The sequence below is a fragment of the Lactuca serriola genome, chromosome 8 (assembly GCF_051521515.1).
Source record: "Lactuca serriola cultivar US96UC23 chromosome 8, Lser_US96UC23_V15, whole genome shotgun sequence".
Taxonomy (NCBI): Eukaryota; Viridiplantae; Streptophyta; class Magnoliopsida; order Asterales; family Asteraceae; genus Lactuca; species Lactuca serriola.
Window position 1 is genome coordinate 109,982,498 of NC_136415.1, and position 21,090 is coordinate 110,003,587.

Below are 21,090 nucleotides of genomic sequence, written 5' to 3' on the forward strand. Positions count from 1 at the left end.
GTCTTTTACTCCGATCTCTCAAGATCCTTATCCCTAGAATATAGGTAGCTTCTCCTAGGTCCTTCATAGAGAAACACTTCCCAAGCCAGGACTTAACTTCCTGCAGGGTTGGGATGTCATTTCCTATGAGTAGTATGTCATCCACATACAATACCAAAAAGCTAACTATACTCCCACTAGCCTTGACATACACGCAAGACTCATCTTCACTCCTAGAAAAGCCAAATTCCTTGACCTTTTCATCAAAGCAAAGATTCCATCTGCGAGGTGCTTGCTTCAATCCATAAATGGATTTCTCAAGCTTACACACTCTATTAGGGTACCCGTTGCTGACAAAACCCTCTGGCTGACTCATGTAAACATCTTCAGCCAACTTTCCATTAAGGAAAGCGGTTTTGACATCCATTTGCCATATTTCATAGTCATGAAATGCAGCTATGGCTAACAGAACCCAAATAGACTTAATCTTGGCTACTGGGGAAAAGGTCTCATCATAGTCCACTCCAGGAATTTGAGAGAACCCCTTTGCAACCAGTCTAGCCTTATATGTGTGTACATTACCATCCATGTCGGTCTTCTTCTTGAAGACCCATTTGCACCCTACTGTCTTACGACCTGGTACATTCTCAACCAAGTTCCAAACTTGATTGTCATACATGGACTGTATTTCGCTGTCCATTGCCTCTTTCCACTTGGCTGACTCAGGGCCTGCGATGGCTTCCGCGTAACTATTAGGTTCATCCAGACCTATCAGTGTCTCATCACTGATAAGTGTATCTCCTTCTGCAGTAATATGGAATCCATAGTAATGCTCAGGAGAATTCCTAACTCTTGTGGAACGCCTCAGAGGTACAGACTTGTCAATTGGCTCAACAAGAGTTTCCTCCTCAAGTTGAGTGCTAGGGTTTGAAGTTCCTTCACCGCTTGACTCTTGAATTTCTTCAAGATCAACTTGCCTCCCACTGTTTCCTTGGCTTATGAACTCTCTCTCTAAAGAAAGCCCTCCTAGCTACAAAGACCACATTTTCACTCGGTCTGTAGAAGAGGTAACCAAAGGATTGCTGTGGGTAGCCGATGAAAATACACCTCTCGCTTCGGGGTTCGAGTTTATCATGAGTCTCGCGTCTCACGAAAGCCTCGCAACCCCAAATCTTGATGTGGTCTAGTTTGGGTACTTTACCAGTCCACATCTTGTGAGGAGTTTTGGCAACTTTCTTTGTAGGGACTAGATTAAGGATATGGGCGGCAGTCTCTAAGGCATACCCCCAGAATGAGATTGGTAGCGAAGTTCGACTCATCATGGAACGAACCATATCCAACAAGGTTCGATTACACCTCTCAGCCTCACCATTCAACTGTAGTGTCATGGGAGGTGTCAATTGTGAGACTATCCCACATTCCCTTAGATAGTCAAGGAACTCTGAACTAAGATACTCACCACCACGATCAGATCGAAGCATCTTAATGTTCCTGCCCAATTGATTCTTGACTTCCTATTTAAATTCCTTAAACCTTTCGAAAGTCTCTGACTTATGCTTGATCAAGTAGACATATCCATATCTACTGTAATCATCAGTAAAAGTCAAATAATAACGATTAGCATCCCTTGTGGCATGTTTGAATGGTCCACACACATCCGTGTGTACAAGGTCCAACAAACCTTCACCCCTCTCATAAGAACCTGTGAAGGGTGACTTTGTCATCTTTCCAAGTAAGCATGATTCGCAACTATCATCTGACTTTAGGTCAAATGACTCCAAGACTCCATCCTTTTGGAGTTGGCCTATGCGTTTCTTGCTTATATGTCCAAGACGACAATGCCATAATGATGCTTTATCCAAGTTATTATTATTAATAGAATCAATACACAAAACATTATTTCCTAAGTTATCTATAACAGATACAGCTTCATACACACCATCACAAGGTAATGCTTTAAAATAAAGAACATTATTAAAGAAAGTATCAATAGAACCAACTTCATTATTAAATGAAAAGGTAAACCCTTGTTTGTACAAAGCATGAAAGGAAATAATATTTCTTGCCATTCCTGGCGAATAACAACATTTATTCAAATCTAAATTAAACCCACTACTTAGCGCTAAAGTATAAACTCCAATCTTGGTAACAGGTAAAGCTTTCCTATTCCCCATGATTAAGTTTATTCTTCCTTGCTCCACATTCTCACTTCTTCTTAGTCCCTGCAAGTCACAACAAATATGAATACCACAACCGGTATCAAGGACCCAAGATTTAGAATGGGGTGAGTTATTAGAAATGATAGTGTAAATACCTGCATGGTTGGGTTTAACTTTCCCATCCTTCACATCTTGCTGGTATTTTGGGCAGTTCCGCTTCCAATGTGATTTTTCATGGCAATAGAAGCATTCAGCCTCTTTTGGGTCAGAAGAAGGAGTGATGGAACCTTTCTTGGTTCCACTTGAAGAAGAGCCATCAAGGGTCCAAGCCTTGGTACCCTTCGAAGAGCTCTTTCTTTTCTTCCCTCGACTTTTCCCGATTGCCAAAACCGGAGTAGAGTTTGGAGTAGGAGTGTTAACAACCGACTTCCCTTTAAGACCTGTTTCTGCGGTCTTGAGAAGTCCCTGAAGTTTGCTGAGTGTGACCTCTTCCTTATTCATGTGATATGTCATGCGGAATTGATCATAGCACGATGGTAAGGAGTGAAAAATGATATCTGTTGCAAGCTCCTCAGGGAAGTTCACATTAAGCTTTAGCAAACAATCCACATACCTTTGCATTTTATGCATGTGGCTCGTGACGGATTCCCCGTCCTTCATCATGGCTGTTATCATGGAGTAGATGATTTCATACCTCTCTTGTCGTGCACTTTGATGGTATCTTTCCATCAAATCCTGGTGCATTTCATAAGGGTAGAAATCCTCATAAGACATTTGGAGTTCCGCTGTCATCGTGGCCATCATGATGCATGCCACTTTCGTAGCATCCCTTTCATGTGCCTAAAAGTCAGTGATCTCCTGAGGAGTTGCAGTGGTCTCATCAATCTCCTTAAGCTCCTTGTCAAGGACATATTCTTTGTCCTTGTAGCGGGTAATCATCCTGATGTTTCTGATCCACTCATTGAAGTTGGATCCATCAAAAGTGACCTTCCCACACAAGTTCATAAGGGTAAATGAGCTATTAGGGTTAGAGCCAGAAGCAACATTGTTTGAAGACATCTGAAAGAAATGGACAAGATTAGTTTAGATATTAGGAGAGTCCTTAATAAAACACCCAAATGTAATATTAAGGCTAGGATCCAATCACAATATATTATAACTTGAAAGAGGTATGCCGTAATCCAAGCTATAACATATTTGAAAGGTAGGTGAATGACGATTCACCAATTTCCACCACGAAAACCGAAATATTAGATATTAGGTTTTTTATTGGTTCTTTAGAAATTCCTAGATTCTTTGAGATTCAATGAACTTTTCAAAGGCATGTTTCAATCTCGAGTGTGCCCTCCAAGTTTTGTGACTGGGATACCGAGGATCACAAAACGAGGTGTGAAGTAACCATGCAAATCACTTGGTACCCTTAAAGTTTATCACTCAATCGATGTGTCGGTAAACCACACACGCTCCACCGATACTATAATAAACCTTAAGTCACCCTTCACCTACCTTGTTAAGTCCAAGTTAGTGTGCCGGTTAACCACACACGCTCCACCAACGACTTACACAAAGTGTAAAGTGTAATTTCATGGATTAGCACCTTATTCACATTTTTCCTAAAGTAACTAAGATTGGGAATTTTAATAAAACATTTAGTTACTTTATAATATTCATCATACTTTTAATGAGAATTTATAAGTCCTTGTCTTACCCGTTCGGCTAACGACCCTCCACCGGTCAAGCAAGCGGTGGGTGAGAGTGGACACCCATTAAGTTGCCATTTTATAGGCAACAACCTTATACCCACCTTATAGACCTGTTTCGTGAATGAGGCGTGCTAGCGGTAAGACGACTTTGTTCTTATACATACATACATATATATATATATATATATATATATATATATATATATATATATATATATAATTATTAAATCATAATAATATAAGTATAAGGGTTGAATTTTAACTTTTAAAATTCTAAGGGTTGGAACTAAAGTTTTAACTTGACTTTACTTGTTCCAAAACTTGAGGGCAAGTTTTGTAAACTTTCAAAACTTTTCATTTCTTGTAACTTATGAGTTTAATAGAGTAATAAAATGAAGACTCTTCATTTTTCTAACTCTTGTGTTCTTTTAATGGTTTTTAACTCAAGTGACTTTTGGTTTTCCATTACTTGAGGACAAGTTATGGATACCATTAAAACACATTATGATCAAGAATTAAACTACCACATAGGTTACAAATAATTCCTATGATCATCTAAACATCATAAGATCAAGAACATGAACATAAGCACTTTCATGAATCAAAACTACACTTAAAACTTTGTAATTTTGATAACTAGTTGTTGTAAATGAATTAGCAAGACATTACACCAACTAAAACAAGTTTTCAAGTACCAAAACAGTTTAGGGTAATGTTTCTAATCCATTTCCAGCAACTAAAGTCGAAAATCTGGACTATGTCGACCCTACTCGCCGAGTGCATTAACCTACTCGACGAGTAGGTTGAAGATACAAGTGAACTCGACGAGTCCCCCCATGGACTCGACGAGTCCAGCAGTCAGACAGGAAGTTTTTTGACTTTCTTCAACTTTTTAGCACAAATAACAAACAAACAAGCCTTGGCTTTGATACCACTGATGAGTTTTGAGCATTCTAACACTTCCTAAGTGTACATGCAACCCTAATATCCTTGGATCTATGTTTGTCTAATTATCATGCAAAGTTGAATTTCCAAGGTTATATTCCTATCTAGCATACATGGGGAACAATTTTAACTTGAATGAAAGATAGAATAACTTACCTTGTTGTTACTTATGTTCCTTGAAACCTTGTGAGCCTAGCACACCAAGTGTGATGCCTCAAATGCTTCACACAACACCAAATGCTCTTGGAAAGACTTTTGAGAGAATACACACTTCTTAAAATCGGCCAAGCCCTCTAGTTTCTTATGTGTGTCGTTTTTGTGGAGAATGGGACTCTTATATAGTGTTGACACATCTAGGGTTACACCATGTAAACCCTAATGTGTCATGACTCTTCATTTCCATGACCCATGGGTTTGTAACTCCCATGGAGCATCCATGGAGCATCCTATGGGTGGAACCCAACTTGATAATCCATGGAGCCTCTTAGCCCACTATACAAGATATGAATGATTTACATAATCAACCCATATATTTAATTAGTTATCCTTTGATCACTTAATTAATTCTAAATTAATTCTTGATCAAACTAATCAAATAATATTATTAATATATTAGAACTTATAACATATTAATAATCTCCAAGTGTTATTACTCTCATTTAGTCTATCCAATTGCATGGTGCCATGCAACCCAAATGGACCATGCCGGGTCGGGTCAAGTACTGACCCGAAATAGTTATGGACTTAGACACCTTATCCAACAGGGACCCTATCCCTAGTACCTCGGGATATATGGACGGGACTAACCATTCCGGAACCCATCTGTTAGCAACAGTGGGTGATGAACATCTACGGATGACTACGGTTATTACTTATACTAAGAGTACCTTTACGGGACTAACCCTTCCTCCACCCTGCTGCTACTACAGAGGACAATTGGACAATCTTCGGATGTTCATTAGGTTATATATATGTCGTGTTAGCCCTAGTACCTCGGGATAACAGTTACATACGTCGTGTTAGCCCTAGTACCTCGAGATAATATTCACTTTAGTATATTTTCCTATTTACTTTATTTTGTGATAGGTTATACGTTTCGCTTTACGCGATGGTGTGTTAGCCCTAGTACCTCGGGATAACACTTACATTAATACTTTTTCCTATTTACTTTATTTTGTGATAGGTTATACGTTTCGCTTTACGCGATGGCGTATTAGCCCTAGTACCTCGGGATAACACTTACATTAGTACTTTTTCCTGTTTACTTTATTTTGTGATACTTTCACATAAAAGATGAGTTAGATTATGTACTTTTAGTACTAGTCAATAGAAAGGAAAAGCTATCATTTTACTTACAGAACATTTAAGTCTTGGTAGAAGACTACGTTGTCATAACAAAACATTCGGGTCTTGGTAGAAGACTACATTGTCATAACAGAACATTCGGGTCTTGGTAGAAGACTACATTGTCATAACAAAACATTCGGGTCTTGGTAGAAGACTACATTGTCATAACAAAACATTCGGGTCTTGGTAGAAGACTACATCTCAAACTGATAGAAAATAAGGGATTTTCTAGGGCTTTTCATACTTACATCAACATTTTCATTTAAAGGTTTACATGACTTTTAAAACAGCTTTTAGTAAGCAAGACAATGACACTTAAATACTTATGAATTCACTAGCTTTAAAGTTGATACTCTCTTTCAAAATAACTTGTATTCTCAGGTCATCAGTAGACAGGTACGGTGGCCAGGTTTTGAGAAGACGGAGCAGACAAGTCTCGTCTTTTATTTTGATTGTATATTTTTGGTGTCTTATTACAATGAAAGAACACACATGTATTAAAACTTTACATATAATGCAATGGATGATGTTGTTGCTTGTTTACTATTTTACACTGTTGTTATAATGTACATGACGTCCTCCACCCCTGAACGTTTCCAATGTTCATGGTTTTGGGGTGTGACATAGCGTAACGATAAAAAGACAGATGAAAACGGAAGTCGGATGAAGAAGTTATGAGATTTTTACGGACCAATCTTGTCCCGACATGTTAATAATATAACTTTTAAAATAAATTCAAAATTAGCCGACGAAGTCTAAACGAAAGTTGTAGAGTACGTTCCTGCCTACGCGTGGATATAAAGAACTTCAAAAACGGAGCTCTTATGATGAAGATACGAATTTTTAAAGTTTGGAATCGAAATCACAAAGTCTGTTGCGAGAGGGATGACATGGCCTCATCTTAGCTGTCCATCGCTGATCGCAGAACAACCGTCGGATCGTGCCACATCGCCTCGCCTACGCGTCGCGTACGAGGTCAGAACCCCCCACGTAGCTTCGGTCTTATCCCATCCGATGCGCGAGCCAGCTGGTGCGAAGCTGGCAACCCTATCCAAGGAATGCCCAGCGTTCCCCTTCCGAACGCGCAGCGTAACTGAGCTCCTGACCGCCTATAAAAGGCTGCGAAGGGATCCGAGCATTTCACACCAAATCTCATTCTCTCTCTAAAAACTTTCTCTCTCTATCCTATTTTGAGCTCCCTAAACCCTAGGTGAACCCCTAGCACTCGAAGGAAGCCCCGAGGCTCCCGGAGTCCCAAAAAAAAGGGGTCTTTCGGTTTAGAAATGCTGCTCCGAGCAAAGCCCGGTTTTCTTTAAAACCTGCTGTAAGTGAGCTACGCCTACGCAATTTTTAATATAGCTTTTAAATATTATAGTAACGTTATTAAGAACTTATAATAAGTATTTGGGCTATTATTATGAGTTATATAAGTATTGTTTAACGCTTATATAATAGTAATAATAGCTAAACTATTAATTAGTCGCGATTAACGTTAGACTAAACCCTAGTGGTATTGATACTAGGTTTTGTCGAGGGAAAAATATTTTGAGATAACGAATCGTTGTTCGAATACAAAGTTACCACCTTTCAAGTGAGTGCATAGTCCCTTTCATGAACATGATTTTAATACAAGTATTGATTGAAGTATTAAATATATGTTTATGTGTGAACTATTCGATGGTGTCTGAAATACGTGTTAAAGAACATACCTGATTATATATAATAATTTGGGATAAAGTGTAAACCTAAATTAATTATGAGGAATATTGGGTAGTATCTTCTTATGAGTACGAGCGAGTTATACTCCGAGAATAGAACATTAATATATGTCATTGATCCGTGTAACGCCTGTGTTTCTGGGCTTGTCATTAATGTTGATATAATAGTCTAGGTTAACCTTTGTAACCCGTTTTGAAATAATAGAAGTGTATTATTTGAGTATTATGTGTTTTGTGCTTAATTGTGTGTCTTAATTTAATTAAGAATAAAAATAAGCGTCAAAATGAAAAATTAAATAAAGCAGATATCTATGGATAATGTTGTAGTAGTTGAAATGAGGTTTCCGAATATATAAAGAATGCCGAAATCCGAGTTATAACGAAGAAGTTATGACCTGTCGAAGTTTCGCGACAGAACCGGCACGACGTTGAATGACGTAAAAAGTGAATTTACGTTAGAGTGATACTTATCCCTAGTGATCTAAACGAATGTTGTAAATTTCATTAAACCGAGAGAGTGCATAAAAAGAATGCCCAAATCTGACTTCGTATGAGGAAGTTATGATTTTTCTAAGTTTCAGCTTAGCAGTATGCAGCTCGAAACTCGATTTCGAGATCGATTGATTGTTGGTCGAAACAATCTAAACGAGAATCGAAGATCTTGTTGATAGTAGTGCAATGGTGAAAGGACAGACGAAAACAGACGTCATATGAAGAAGTTATGAATTTATAACGGAGTTTTCCTGTCCCGGACTACTAAAAATAATACAATAAAAATTAAGTCAAGATCAGCCGATGGAGTCTAAATGTAAGTTGTAGAGTATAGTCTCACCTACGTGTGGATATAAAGAACATCAAAAACGGAGTTCGTATGAGTAAGGTATGAATTTCGGAAGTTTTATAAATAATAAAAATATATTAATTTTAATATTAATTTGGATATTATCTGAAGGAGGTGGAGGGGTCATCGATCTGATCCGAACTACGCCCAGTGTAGTTGAGTAAGCCCAACGTACCCGGAACCGCCTCAGCTACGTCACCTGACCAAACTCGAGTGCCATACGCATGCAGTGACGTCGCGTACGCCCAACGTAAGGCATAGTACGCCCAGCGTAAGGCATAGTACGCCCAGCATAATCGAGGTTTCAGCACCCTATAAATAGATGTCGATGGCTGCCGATTTCTTTTGTTCAAACTCTTCTCTCTCACTCTTTTTTACCCCGTTTTACGTGAAAGAAATATCCTGAAGCCCCGGTATTAATCCCGAGCCCCGAAGCCCTGAAGATCCCGAGAAGTGCAATTCCCGAGCCGAAGCTCTGCCTACGAGAAGCCAATTTTTGTGAAGATCTTCCAGATCTACCGAAGAATACTACTTCTACAAGTCGTAGTGTTGTCTGATCATCTTCTGATCAAGTGAGTGTGTAGTTACTTTCTTCTAACGCATAATTATAAAGTATTTTATACGAAATACGTGTTATGTGTATATTTTGTTGTTATATGTGTGAATGTATATTCACTTTCTTCTATCTCATAGATATGATTTATTCTCTATGAAATACATGTTATGTTTATGTGTCTCATCTGTTGTTTGGAATATGTATTGAATGAGAATGTTATACAAGTTTTAAACTATGTATAAAAATATATATTTTTATCAACTAATATGTTGGGTAGAACATGGGTAGATAGTTGATGTGTGATAAACAGATGAGAGGCCTCGATGTTGTTGTTGATCTAGTCATCTAGCAGAGTATGGATGACGACCACAGACTCTTTCTAGGCAGTCATGTGGAACACTAGCAGGCTCATAACATGTATGTGTTGTGAACGATGTGTTCACCGGTGTACTCTATCCCCCTCATGGTTGCCTTTAGGACATCTACTGTTGAGGAAACCCCTTTGCAGTAATGTCCGTCCAGATGAAAATCCTAGATTAGGTCCCTTGAGATAGATGTTGTTTTAAGGATGTAAAGTGAGGATAACGGGAATGGGTAATTGGGTGAAATTAAATATAATTATTTATTGCGGGTTGAAAACCCTATATGCTCACTAGGCTCCCAAGTCTGACCCACTCAGTTTATTTGTATTATAGGTAGTGGCGCGAGGGCATAAGATGGATGAATCATCAAGTTATTTTTTATTAGACCGGTTGTTATATGTAACTGTTGTATGGTCTATCTTTTGTTGTTTATGCTTTTGTGTCTATATCGGAACATGACATCCCGAGTTTTGATTATATAATGAAAATGCATTTCTTTATGAAATGCTTTGGTAAATATTATTTTTATCATATTTTGTTTTTGGGAACAAATTATGCAACTCTTTTAAATCAAAAGGATTTACTCTGAAATTATTTTAAAAGCATAAATGAAACCGGTCTTTTCTAGCCTAGATTTTAGGGATGTCACAGTTGGTATCAGAGCATTAATTTAAGTGAGCTAGCAATTTGTAGGATTTCTAGACTTAAACTTAGAATTCTAAGTGAAGATTGTGAGATAATTGTTTGTGATATTTTAGACACGAGCACTAATTTATTTTAGGAAATTTGCCTAAAATGCTTTTATGTGCTAAATGTTATATGTTGCCATATATGATATTATTTGTTCGGATCTATGGTCTGTTGCCGACCGGATCTAGATGGTGCTCATATATGTTTGAATCTAGGTTAGATAAGGTTCATAGAGAGACAAATCATAATTTTTATCAGCGATCATAGATTTTACCTGTTGAACGATGCTTCGACCAGGTGGATCGTTGGTGGCCATGTAGCAATAGTGAGGTTCAGCAACATCATCTTCATTTTCTGGCCCAAATGACTAATACCCTTCATCACATTCAATAGTTTGTCTTGCCATCAAACACATATTTCTTCCAATAACCATGTCATCATCATCCCCGGATGACCAATATCCTTCAACATCTCTTGAAACCGCTGTTACAAAGGCTTTTTCGCTTTCAGCCATCTCTTGATCTTTTTGGACATAGTAAGCAGAATCCTTGATTTTTGGTTTCTGCGGAGCATCAGCCAGACAATCTTTAGCAAAATGGTTTGCATGTCTACACTTATGACACACAATTTTTGGTTTGTCCGATTTCGAACTCTAAGAAGGTTCCGGAGTAGAGTTTGGCTTAGTGATGTTTGGTTTGTAAGCGAGAGGATTTTCCGAAGTTGGTTTAGGTTCCAGAGCTGAGTATGGTTGAGGATTGTTATGGTGAGGAGCATGGAATCGGTTTTGGTATGGTTTGTAAGAGGGATTGAAAGGAAATTTGTATTTCATGGAGAGTAGAGCAAACTCCTGCTGGAAATGGAGTTCAGAGTCCATGGCTTCGGAATCATCAACAAGATAGTTATGTGTGGGTAAGATGGGTGCGGAGGATTGAACAGATGGAACAATGGATTTGAAAGGGTCCGAAGTAGACAAGTTTGGAATGGTTGGTTTGAAAGAACTGACAAGGGAAAGAGGGCCTCCGGATTGTTACCTTATGGTTTGAGCAACATTAGACTCGTGTCCTTGAAGTTCATCAAAAAGTTGATAGAGCTATAACTTTTTCAAAGAACCATTACTTTGGAGACAAGATTTAACATTTTCCCATCCTTTGCAAAAACTGTTTATGAATTTGAGATTGTACTCTAAAGGATTTCAGACAATCCCATGAGCAGTCATGTTGTTGACCACGATTCGATAACGGTTGGAGGCTAAGGCCACTGATTCACCAGGAGTGGTAGTGAAGGTATCGAAGTAGTTGACAACTGAGGTGAGGCGATTGTCTTTCATATTTTCCGAACCTTCAATCAGGTCCTAAAGAGTGTCCCAAATCTCTTTGGCTGATTTGCACAACTTGATGCGCTCGAAGAGTGAAGGAGGAACACCAAACACCATTTCTAAGAAAGCAACTTGATCAGCATGCAGCTTCTCAATATCATCTGCAGTTAGAGGAGCTGGACGAGCTTCATCTTAACCCATAAGCTGAGTAGCAACATCTCTCACAACTGTTCTCACAGGAACATGAGGACCTTCTTTCATGGATCTCCAGATTTCTTCACCTTTATCCTTGGCCAGTAAAAATCTTTCCATTCTAACATTCCAATGATCATATTTTTCCACATCTAGTAATAGGGCACGTGTAGGGCCACCCACACTATTTGCGATTTGCATTGAAATCATTTGCTGAGGATTAGAAGCAGCCATTGAAGTTAAGATATCTTCAAGCTAAAGTGGTATATAGAAGAACATTTATCCTTAACACATAAATGGTTGAAATACCAAGGTAATTTCAAGCCAACTATAATCTGATCTTATGGATTCAAAGGACAACCACTCAAGCTTGGATACCAATTGAGAGAACAAAATAGATCTGATGCGCAGGGACAAGGTTTGAAAACTCAAACCTTGAGTGAATGCTTAAGATCAATGTCTGCTTGCTAAAAAATGTTCTAGTCAAGCCTGGATAGACCGGTCAAGTCTAAGTTAATATATATTCAACAAATGATCAAGTAATAAATGAGGAATGAGAATAAATGATCAAGATAAAGTTAATAAATGAAGAACAAGAAGAATGTTTGAAAGAGAGTTGAAATGTCTTAGTAAAATGCCAAAAGTGAGTGAATGATCCGTCTCTTAATATTGCATTAAAAGCTCCTTTAAATAGGAGTAAGTGAAACATGGTACAAACCAATACACATACATAGGACTGGATAAAAGGAACAATTCTTACATTCTGATTGTCCAAGTTGACCAACATACTAAGTCCTATGAAATGTCTAATCATGCAAAGAGACAAAAGTAATTAATATAGAAAGAGACAAAATAGCTTCTCCAGATCACCACACATTCCGGACATGAAGTCCATTCTGGAATGTCTTAACTCCTGAACTTCTAATCAACTTCTCTCCAAGTCCGGACAACTTCCGAACTACTCTTCACTTCAGAACCTGATGCTGACTCCGGAATAATCACTTGGACTTAGAATTGCTAGAGGTTCACTTTCAAGTTCCAACATACATGAAGGTGCCAGAAGGGTTCGCTAGAGAGGGAGAAACTAGAGTTTGTAGATTGAAGAAATCTATTTATGGCTTACGACAGCCCTCGCACAATTGGTACCAATAGTTCACCATAGCATTATCTTCTTTGGGATACAAACAAACACATGTATATGATTTGTTGTTTATATATGAAAAGGGTGATATTTATGTTGTTGCTCTTATATATGTCGATGATGTTATCATCACAGGAAACAATGCAACAAAAATCCAAGAGACAAAAGACTATCTTAACGAAAACTTTCGTATCAAGGATTTTGGATCATTGAATTACTTCCTTGACATTGAAGTGGCCAAAACACCAGAAGGAATTGCGTTGAGTCAAAGAAAATACACTCTTGACATAATAAAGGATTACGATATGATGGGGTGTAAACCAAGTCCTTTTCCGATAGAACAAAATATCCAACTATATAAATGTGAAGAGAGCCCTCAGATTGAAGCCATTCAATACAGAAGATTGGTTGGTCGTTTATTATACTTAAAAAAACAACTAGACCTGACATTGCATATGTATTTAATATGATTAGTCAGTTTGTTGTAGATCCTAGACAAAGACATATGGAAATTGCCTCACATGTACTTCGTTATCTCAAAGTGAAACCAGGTCAAGGTATTTTAATTCCTAGAACTGGAGGCACTGAATTAGTTTCCTATTGTGACTCAGATTGGTTAGGATGTGCTTTTACATGAAGGTCTCTAACATGTTATCTACTTCTTTTGGATGGGTCCCTAATCTCTTGGAAAACAAAGAAACGAACGGTGGTATCTTCTTCTTTTGCAGAAGCAGAATATAGAGCCATGGGACATGTAGTTAGTGGGATTTTATGGATTTGTTGGTTACTTAAGATCTTAAGGTTGGCTCCTACGAGGGCAACGTCTCTCTTGTGTGACAATTAAGTTGCAAGGCATATTGCTAACAAGCCATTGTTCCATGGGCAAAAATAAACATGTGGAAATGGATTGTTATTTCGTTAGAGAATGTTTTGAGTCCCAAGAAACTTTACCAATATGCATCAATACAAAGGATCGGTTAGCTGGCATATTCACTAAAGGGCTAGGGTCAGGTAGGTTGAAAAGTTTACTTGGCAAGTTGGACATTCGAGACTTACATGCTCCAACTTGAGGGAGAGTAAAAGATTTGTAAATACCTCCTACGTATTTGTCATTATCTTTTATGGTTTAGTTGTTATCATTTCCTTATTTCCAGCTATGGATTTGTATTCAAGGGCGGAGGCAACACAGGGGATAGCAGGTGTGCTGCCCCCCCCCCCCCCCCCAACTTCCTTTACTTCCATTATATACTAATAAATAGAAATTTATATATATATATATATATATATATATATATATATATATATATATATATTGTTTAAGCCCAAAATAAAATTCAATTTAAGCCCATGCCCCTCCTATAGCCCACTTAATTTAACAAAGATACAAAATACATCACTTACCACAATTTAGGAGACGTCAATTTAGAATTCATCGCTGCCACAATTACTTCAAAGGGAGAATATCAATTACAGTTTAATTATTCGGCAGTTACTTTAAAGGAGAGCATCAATTACAATTTAATTCATAGGCACTCTCAAGGTAATTGGTTGCTCTATGTTTTTCGATTTCCATCTTAACTATGATTCAAATAGTTATATCTAACATTTGTAACTTGTGATTAATATTTATTTTGAATAGTATAATTCGTAATTAATGATAATATTATGATTGGTTAATTGGTTTGTTAATTTTTATAATTATAGAGTAAACCATGAGCAAAAAAAGAACAATTGATTTTTTTTTCAAACGACAAGAAGATGTTAATGACCCACAACCTGAAAGAAATAGCAATATGGAAGAGCCTATTAATGTTGAACCTGAAAAAAATGATGTTTCAAATTCAAGAGAGGTAAACTTAGATTCTTTGATTTGTGATCCCGGAGAACAACCTTTGATCTCAAGCTATCCAAGTTACCAACGTGATGAGATTAGACGATTATATATTAAACTTGGACCATACCAAATTCAAAAATCAAAGTATCCTTCAAGTCCTAGTGGTCCAAATAGTTCTATGCGTAGTTTTCAACAAGCTTGGTTTAAAAAATTTTGGTGGTTGGAATATTCTGAGAAAAAGGATGCTGCATTTTGTTTCCCTTGCTTTCTTTTCAATAAAAAACCTATTGGACGAGTCGGGTCAGATACATTTACCGTCGCGGGGTTTAATAAATGGAAAAAAGTGAATTGTGGAAAAGATTGTGCTTTCATCGTCCTTGAAGTTAAGACCCCGGCCTCAGCACATAATTTTTCTATCAGATGCTATGAAGATTTAAAAAACAAGTTGTGTCACATAGAGAATGTGATAGAGAAACAAACGACTCAACAAGTTATGGATAATAGATTACGTCTTAAAGTTTCTATTGAGGCTATCAAATGGATTACATTTCAAGCATGTGCTTTAAGAGGTCATGATGAGGGACCTGACTCAAAAAATCAAGGGAATTTCCTTGAACTTATAAAGTTGCTTGCTTCTTATAACAAGACTATTGATGATGTTGTGTTAGAAAATGCTCCTCAAAATGCAAAATACACATCACCGGATATCCAAAAAGAAATATTACGTGTTTTAGCTACAAATGTACAAAAAGCAATTCGTGATGAAATCGGGACTGCAAAATTTTGTTTGATAGTTGACGAGTCTCAAGATGAATCTAAGAAAGAACAAATGGCTATTGTTGTGAGATTTGTTGACCGAGATGGACATGTCAAAGAAAGATTTTTGGATTTGATTCATGTCAAAGATACAACTTCATCGACCTTGAAAAATTAGATAATGTGTTCATTGTCTTATCATAAACTTAGAGTCCAAGATATTCGGGGTCAAGAATATGATGGAGCTAGTAACATGTGTGGAGAATGGAATGGGTTGCAAGCTTTATTATTAAAGGAATGCCCTTATGCTTATTACATACATTGTTTTGCTCATCAATTGCAATTGGCTCTAGTTGCAGCGTCTAAAGATGTGACCGAGGTACATAACTTCTTCAAAACATTAAACTTTATAGTTAATGTCATAACTTCTTCTTCCAAGCGTCATGATCAATTGCAAGATGCTCAGATTGCTGAAATTTCTCATTTAATTGAGGTTGATGAGATTGAGAGTGGAAAAGGAAAAAATCAAATACGAACACTACAAAGACCTGGGGATACTAGGTGGAGTTCTCATTTTAAATCAATATGTAGTTTGATGAGACTTTTTGGTCCATCTTGTGTAGACTGACATTGCTACAAAAGGTTCTACATCTTCTCAAAAAGGTGATGCAATATTTGCACTTAAACATGCAATGTCATTTGATTTTGTCATTGTTTTGCATATGATGAAAGATATAATGGGGATAACTGACAAGCTTTGCCAATCTTTACAACAAAAATCTATAGATATTATTAATGCATTGGCCTTGGTTTCCACAACAAAAATATTGCTTCAAAAACTGAAAGATGAAGGTTGGCAATCACTTTTGGATCAAGTGGTTTGTTTTTGTAAAAGAAGTGACATTTTGGTCCCTGATATGAATGAGACTTACAAATATGTAATTCGGACACGGCGTGATAAAGAAAATATCACTGCAGAGCATCACTACCGAGTTGAATTGTTTATTGCTGCTATTGACAGTCAGTTACAAGAGTTGAATTCTAGATTTGATGAGTCTGTAACAGAGTTTCTCCGTCTCAGTGTTGCACTAGATCCAAAAAAGTCCTTGAATGTTGAAGATATATGTAAATTGGCAACAACTTATTATCCTTTGGACTTTACAGAGCACGAAATTCATTTGTTGAAACTTGAGTTACGACATTATGAGTTAGATATGCACAATCACCCACAATTGAAAAATTCTTCTACACTTTCTGAGTTGTGCAGGGGTCTACATGAAACTGGAAAGGCTGGTACTTATCCTTTGTTTGACAGATTGATTCGCATTATATTAACGCTTCCTGTTTCTACTGCGACATCTGAAAGAGCATTCTCAGCAATGAAAATCGTGAAAACGCGACTTCATAATACCATGAATGATGATTTTCTTAAAAGTTGTATGCTTATTAACATTGAGAGGGAGATTGTTGATACATTTTCCATAGATAAACTTATAGATGATTTTTCTTCTATGAAGCAAAGTCGGGCACAACTTAAAGTGAGAAAGGTACTATTAGTTATACTTTTATAAATTTTTTATTTTTATTCTTCTAAATTGAACATAATATCATATGTATCTATGTTCTAAGTCGTTCTTTTAATAATAACAGGTTAATGTATGAGAATTGGTGCTTATGATCGTTTGAAAACTTTTGAAGATTGGTTCTTGCAAAGATTGATACAATTCAAATTTAGACGATTTTTTTTCTTTATCAGTTTCCCTTTCAATTTTACAGACTCGATTATGTTATTCGAATATTTTTTTAAAAAAATTATATATAAGCCCCCCTTATCTTTAAATCCTGGTTCCGCCCCTGTTTGTATTTATACTCAAAATCGTTTAATGAAAGATTAAGATTTTTCGTTTACCAAATTATTCATTTGGAGAGAGTTAAAATGGAATTGGATTTAATTTATCATTATGGTAGATTGTTGTTTATACAGGTAATTTACTAAAAAAATTAAATTAGAAAAAACAGTCGTTGAACAGTCACAAAGGAAAGAAAGAATGTTTCAAGCGGCTTAAGCAAGCCATTCATTTACGCATTTGATAGTATCACACGAACTAGGGACAGTGTCGTCGGCGGTACCGTCAATACCACCAACAAACCATTGTACCATTTGTCCGACTTCGTCTACCCTTACAAGAGGTGTTACAAATGACTTTGTCAACAAAACAATAATAATATACAACACAAAATTTTCATGGGAATGGTTGGATGTAGCATTAAGTCATCTCCAATGGATTAAATCTATGAAAAAATGTATGAAATAACAAGTAGGAAAAAGAATGTATACATTCACTTCAAAACTTAAAATTTTTATAAATTTTCATGACAATTCTATTAAACCTTTGCGAGGCCATTCATCTCTCTCTCTCTCTCTCTCTCTCTCTCTCTCTCTCTCTCTCTCTCTCTCTCTCTCTCTCTCTCTCTCTCTCTTATATGGACTTTGAGTGAGTGACCATAATATATGACCTCTCCGTTGGGTATTTTACGGACAAGGGGCTTGGGAAATATAGACAAGGCGGGCTTGGGAAAGATAGATAACAAAATGGATTATTCGAAACTTTATTTAGTCACCATGGCTCGGGATATCTTATTCGTCCAAGCTAGTATCATAGCTTAAAAAAGTTGTTTTTCTTTAATTACAAGTTAAGAAACACAGGGATGACATCGTTAATAGTGGATTTAATGCAAATGCAGGTGAAGTTAGAAGACTGCTATTGTTCGTTATGAGAACCCAAAAGGGTTATCTTGTCTATTCTGTTACTATTAGTTCCCCATTCCATTCTTTTGATATTCTATATATCAATCAGCCCTTTAATACTAAAGTAAATCATATACACACATAGATAGCCTCCATAACCCGTAAGGGTCTTAGGCAATTTGCTACGGAAACAATTTACTACAAACAAGTTTTTTGTGTATTTTTGCCTTTTGTGTGCACAATTTACTCTCTTTCTAGCTAGGATACATCCCAACTTTCTAACGTACCAGTATCGCGGAATTAAAGTCCTTTTAATATTTAACATTTAACTACCAACAGTATATATCATTAGTTACTTGTATACACGCATTCATACAGAAACTTATAAACCAAATCAATATGGGTAAACGTTAACCATCATTAATTAATATATCATCAAACTTATCACAATTAAAAGAGCTATATATCATAACAAACGGAAAGAATAGAAAACAATCGATGTCAAACGTTTAACATAGTATGTTCAGAACTTTAACACAATTGATATTGTGTATTTGCTATGTGTTAAGACTTAAGTACTTCAAAAGTTACGTACATTTTCAAATCCCTACTTATATGTTATCTATTTTAAAAAAAACAATCGGAAAACGTATTCAAACTCGCACAAAAAAGATACTTAATTCTGGACCACTGCTACCATCTGGATTCATCATGTAATATGTCTCTGAATCTTTTGATCCGATCACTCGCTCAAAATGTGCACGCATGTACGTTAATTCTCCATCAGTTGACGGAGCTGTTGCAGTAACGGCGGTTGCATTATCACTGGTATTGTTGTCTCCGGCGGTTGGAAGAACGCCGGCACCCATAGATATAGCGTGAAGCAACTGCATAACATACAAGTCATCATCTGTAGGTTCTCTTTTCACACCATAACCCATTTTCCGACCATTACAATACATCGTCCATATGGGTTCATCAACGAGCTTCGTCTTCCCACTTCGTTTCTCACACTCCATCGCGATCCTAACGAGCCCTAACCCCATTTCTTGGAGTAGTTTCCCCGTCGGCATTGAAAGTTCCAGTAAAAGCACCGGCAAACACCTAGGGTTTTCTTGGATTGCAAGATTGATTCGGGTTTTGCGGTAGCCGAATAGGGTTCCGGTCATCCGGGTTCCTCCGGGGATGTGGTGGTTGTCATGGTGGTGGTTATGGAGGGATACGGGGAATTTACAGGCGGCGGGGGTTATGATGGGGAATGATCGGAAAACGGAGCGGACACGGCGGAACATTTTTGTTGATTTTGATGGATTTTTTCTTGGGGATGATGGTTGAAGGGATACTCCCGGTGACCGGGAGGGTGACGGAGATGATGATGGTGGTGGCGGTGGTAGCGGTGGTGGTTTTCGTGAGCCGGCCATTGGAATAGAAGTGGTGGTCTGAGAAACTGGTGGTGGTGGAAATGGAGTAATATAGAAAGTGGGAAAGGTGTGGGATGCACGTTTTTTTTGTATCTTTTTATTTATAAGAAAAAAAGCTTTATCTCCGATTCTCCGTGTAGAATGGTTGACTTCGTTTCAATAAATACATTACTTTAATTGAAATTATTTTTCTATTTCTAATAAAAAAAAACATCTATTAAGCTCGAAAAGTTATACCGTGACTTTGATTTTAGTTTCTTGTAAAACAATACGACACTTATCAAGATGGCAAATGAGCTTAACAGCACGGATTTGATTGATTATTAATTTATTATAAATTATAATGAAATGATAATTATTTTTAAAAAATTATACAAGTTATGTACTTGGGTTGACTTGTAAATATTTATTAAAGTTTTCTAAATAAATATTGACATGAACAAGATTATAATTTTTTTATTTAAATAATAATCATTTTACTTTTCGAAAGTTATTTATTTATCTTTTTTATCAATATTGAAAGTCTTAAAAATATAAAGTTAGGAAGATGATTGCAAAGCAATAAACAATGGTGGAGATTATTATGTTTCCCATCCCCGAGAGGATTTCTATTAGGGGTGAGTAAAACCGAACATGGAAACCGAAAAACCGACAAAACCGAAACCGAAGTATAAATCGACGGTTTGGGTTTAGATTTTTTGAAAACCGAAAATTTCGGTTTGGGTTTGGTAAAACCGATAGAAACCGAACCGAACCGATTATATATATATATATATATATATATATATATATATATATATATATATATATATATATATATATATATATATATATACAAATATCAATATGTTTAGCAAAGTAATGTTAAAAGCATGAGTTGGTTCAGGTGGGTAAGGCTCTCATGTGTTTTCCTGGAGGTTTCAAGTTCAAAACCTGTGTGACAATATTTCACTTCTTTTATTTTCGCAGGTAGATAATCCCATCTCACATCGACACATGATTGAAACGTAGCTAGATATGCTCGCGTACATAGGCACAACATATATCCTCTTTAGTTTTATTAAATCATTACCTTTGTCCCACATCGCTTGAGGGATCAAAGTGGAAGCCATCTTCACTTCTATATAAGTGAGGATATGGGAAGATAGAAAAATAGTTTCAAGTTTGGTTTAGCTCATAAACCGAAACCGAACCCGAAAACCCGATTCAGAAACCGATAAACCATAAAACTGTACCCATGGGTTTAGGGTCGATTTGGGTTCAATTTTTCAAAAACCGATGTTCATCAGTTTGGGTTCGGTTTTGGGCCAAAACCGACCCATACTCAGCCCTAATTTCTATTGTGTTTAGTATAGTATTTTTATGGAGCTTTTTTTAAGGAG

General features: G+C 36.8%; 3 protein-coding genes across 3 annotated transcripts; 2 read left to right on the forward strand and 1 right to left on the reverse strand.

Moving 5' to 3' along the window:
• The first annotated feature begins 14,660 nt into the window (after positions 1-14,660).
• Positions 14,661-15,716, forward strand: LOC145067268 (uncharacterized). Its single transcript, XM_079014447.1, has one exon. It carries the CDS (start codon positions 14,661-14,663, stop codon positions 15,714-15,716), a length of 1,056 nt encoding a protein of 351 aa, XP_078870573.1.
• Positions 15,717-15,719: 3 nt separating this feature from the next.
• Positions 15,720-17,200, forward strand: LOC145067269 (uncharacterized). The gene is made up of 3 exons (XM_079014448.1): positions 15,720-15,917; positions 16,162-17,085; positions 17,189-17,200. Exons 1-3 carry the CDS (start codon positions 15,720-15,722, stop codon positions 17,198-17,200), a joined length of 1,134 nt encoding a protein of 377 aa, XP_078870574.1.
• Positions 17,201-18,711: 1,511 nt separating this feature from the next.
• Positions 18,712-20,820, reverse strand: LOC145067270 (MIZU-KUSSEI-like protein (Protein of unknown function, DUF617)). The gene is made up of 2 exons (XM_079014450.1): positions 20,781-20,820; positions 18,712-19,857 (listed from the first exon to the last, which is right to left on the reverse strand). Exons 1-2 carry the CDS (start codon positions 20,818-20,820, stop codon positions 18,941-18,943), a joined length of 957 nt encoding a protein of 318 aa, XP_078870576.1. The 3' UTR covers positions 18,712-18,940.
• Between the last annotated feature and the right edge of the window lie 270 nt (positions 20,821-21,090).

What these genes read in the sequence shown, in the direction of transcription:
- LOC145067270 (XM_079014450.1), bottom strand. Translation starts at nt 20,820, where the DNA reads ATGGCTTCCACTTTGATCCCTCAAGCGATGTGGGACAAAG. An exon ending in TCAAGCGATGTGGGACAAAG is followed by an intron (nt 19,858 to 20,780) that starts GTAATGATTTAA and finishes ATTGAAACGAAG; the next exon opens with TCAACCATTCTACACGGAGA.
- LOC145067269 (XM_079014448.1), top strand. Translation starts at nt 15,720, where the DNA reads ATGTGTTCATTGTCTTATCATAAACTTAGAGTCCAAGATATTCGGGGT. An exon ending in CGTCTAAAGATGTGACCGAG is followed by an intron (nt 15,918 to 16,161) that starts GTACATAACTTC and finishes CATCTTGTGTAG; the next exon opens with ACTGACATTGCTACAAAAGG.
- LOC145067268 (XM_079014447.1), top strand. Translation starts at nt 14,661, where the DNA reads ATGAGCAAAAAAAGAACAATTGATTTTTTTTTCAAACGACAAGAAGAT.